General features: G+C 46.8%; 1 protein-coding gene across 1 annotated transcript in view; it reads left to right on the top strand.

Annotated features, from left to right (window-relative positions):
• The first annotated feature begins 1098 nt into the window (after window positions 1-1098).
• The window catches only part of LOC101855772 (serine/threonine-protein kinase STE20-like), a 2094-nt gene continuing 656 nt past the window's right edge, over window positions 1099-2536 (top strand). The window contains exon 1 of the mRNA XM_005113355.3: window positions 1099-2536. This exon is cut by the window's right edge and continues 656 nt beyond it. Coding sequence (XP_005113412.1) covers window positions 1099-2536 — 1438 coding nt within the window.

Below are 2536 nucleotides of genomic sequence, written 5' to 3'. Positions count from 1 at the left end.
ATAATAATAATAATAATAATAACAATAATAATAATAATAATAATAATACTAATAGAGAGCATTTATACTGCGCTTTTCCATTTTCGAAAAAAAAATGCCCAATGCGCATTACATCGAAAAAGACATCACATGTTAAGAATTAATCGACATTAATTTTGAGCGTTTTGAACTTTTGGTGTTCTGAAACATCGTTGAGTTGATGTCCGGCCTGACAGGGTTAAGGATTAAGAGGACACACCGTTCTTACATCTGACGCTACTCCCAGAATAGTTGAGGCCTGAGAGGAAGGGTAGCATTTTTTAAATGCACTAGGTAAAAGGATTAGTCCCCTCCCCTCCCACCTGAAATCTTGGGCATATATGACCATATTTTGTTGTGGGGGCCGTTAAAATTTAACTACCCCCCCCCCCCCACACACACACACAACAACAACAACAACAACACAACACCATTATAATGATGAGAGCCATGAGTGTCCAGTGATGTCCAGCATGACAGGGTTAAGTTAAGGATTAAGACGACACACAGTTATGACATCAGCGCTCCGGGCAGTGAGACTGTGAGGCGGGCGGCGAGGTGTGAAAGTGAAACAATCAAACTTTAACAATGATGACGTAATACGCTACTCACATAATACTTGACGCCTGTACGGACGGCTAGAATTTTCTTTAATCACAAAGGAAAATGACTTGCCCCCCCCCCCCTCCCTCCGTCATCCCCTCCTCCCCTCGTTTTCAAAACGGACATAAGCCGAGTCACGTGGATTAAGACAAAGAAAAAAAATGAAATAATTTCTCCCAAAGACTTGACCGGTCATCTAGTCGTGGATAGCGTCAGTTTTGAGGCCGGACAGAGAGGAGCGCACATCGCTATGCTTGTTGCTGCCTCACAGTTGCTACATTTTGAGCGTTTTTGAACTTTTTGTTGGTGTTCTGAAACATCGTTGGTTGAGAGATTTCGCCTGCACTTTTCCAAGCTCCTGACATTTATTTGGTTCTACGTCAAAACGACAAGCAGCTTGTCTGTGTATACCCTCTGTCTTCCCATCATCTCCGGCGCCGTTTGTCCAAGTCTTGGGTCAAGTCTACGTCAGCCGCCATGTTGCCGGGATCAGGATCTTCACCAGTCATGGAGTTTTGGGCGTTTAGTCGGAGGCAGCTCGAGGGCTCAGCGGAACAGTCGAAGGATTCTGGCAGTTACGGTGGTGACAGTGAGTTCTGTTCGTCAAATCCGGATAAATCTAACAGCAGTGACAGTGAGTTCTGTTCGTCAAATCCGGATAAAGCCAGCTGCAGTGACAGTGAGTTCTGTTCGTCAAATCCGGATAAATCTAACAGCAGTGACAGTGAGTTCTGTTCGTCAAATCCGGATAAAGCCAGCAGCAGTGACAGTGAGTTCTGTTCGTCAAATCCGGATAAATTTAACAGCAGTGACAGTGAGTTCTGTTCGTCAAATCCTGATAAAGCTAGCAGCAGTGACACTGAGTTCTGTTCATCAAACCCGGATACTAGCTGTACTGCCAGTCTACTCCTTACAACGAACACAGACATCGCCAGCAACGGCAGAGATCATCCCACAACAAAGACAGACAAGGATATAACGTCCACGGGAACAGCATCTTCCGATTCCAGAAAACGAAAACGTCCACAAAATCACGGAGACAGCAAACGACGCATCACGCCTGAGGCCTGTACTGGCGCTGTGTTCCCTGCTCCATACACAGAGGTAGCCTGGTCGTGTGATGTCATCCCTCCTACTGCATGTGACGTCATGCTGCCTCCTACTACATGTGACGTCATACCTCCTACTACGTGTGACGTCATCCCTCCTACTACATGTGACGTCATGCTGCCTCCTACTACATGTGACGTCATACCTCCTACTATGTGTGACGTCATCCCTCCTACTACAAGTGACGTCATACCTCCTACTATGTGTGACGTCATCCCTCCTACTACAAGTGACATCATACCTCCTACTACATGTGACATCATCCCTCCTACTACGTTTTACGTCACACCTCCTACTACATGTGACGTCATCCCCCCTACTATATGTGACGTCACACCTCCTACTACATGTGACGTCATCCCCCCTACTATATGTGACGTCACACCTCCTACTACAACCACCAACAACACAGCCGGCGACTGTGCAAGAGCTGGAGTAGTCCCTACCGAGTCGAACAAACCGGCGCCAAGACAAAGTGAAGAACAAACGAACGGCGAGAGTTTCTGTGCGTTGTTGGAGCCTACGGGAGAAGAGCTGGGCCAGGGGAGCTTTGGCTCTGTCTCCACATACAGACACAAGGAAACGGGCAAAGAATATGCCGTCAAAGTTATGAGGAACTGTCAGAAGAAACGACTCCGTCGAGTATTGAGTGAGATCGAGACCTGCCGTCGCTACAAGAACTGTGAAAACATCCTGAACTTTGTTGATTTCTACAGGACAGGGGACACGTTTTTCCTCATCTTCGACAAAATGGAAGGAGGTGATCTACGAGCTGTGCTGGAGTCCACTCTGTCGTATCTTACCG

This window comes from Aplysia californica, unplaced genomic scaffold (genome assembly GCF_000002075.1).
Source record: "Aplysia californica isolate F4 #8 unplaced genomic scaffold, AplCal3.0 scaffold02049, whole genome shotgun sequence".
In the NCBI taxonomy this organism is placed as follows: Eukaryota; Metazoa; Mollusca; class Gastropoda; order Aplysiida; family Aplysiidae; genus Aplysia; species Aplysia californica.
This window is presented reverse-complemented; position numbering and strand designations above follow the sequence as displayed.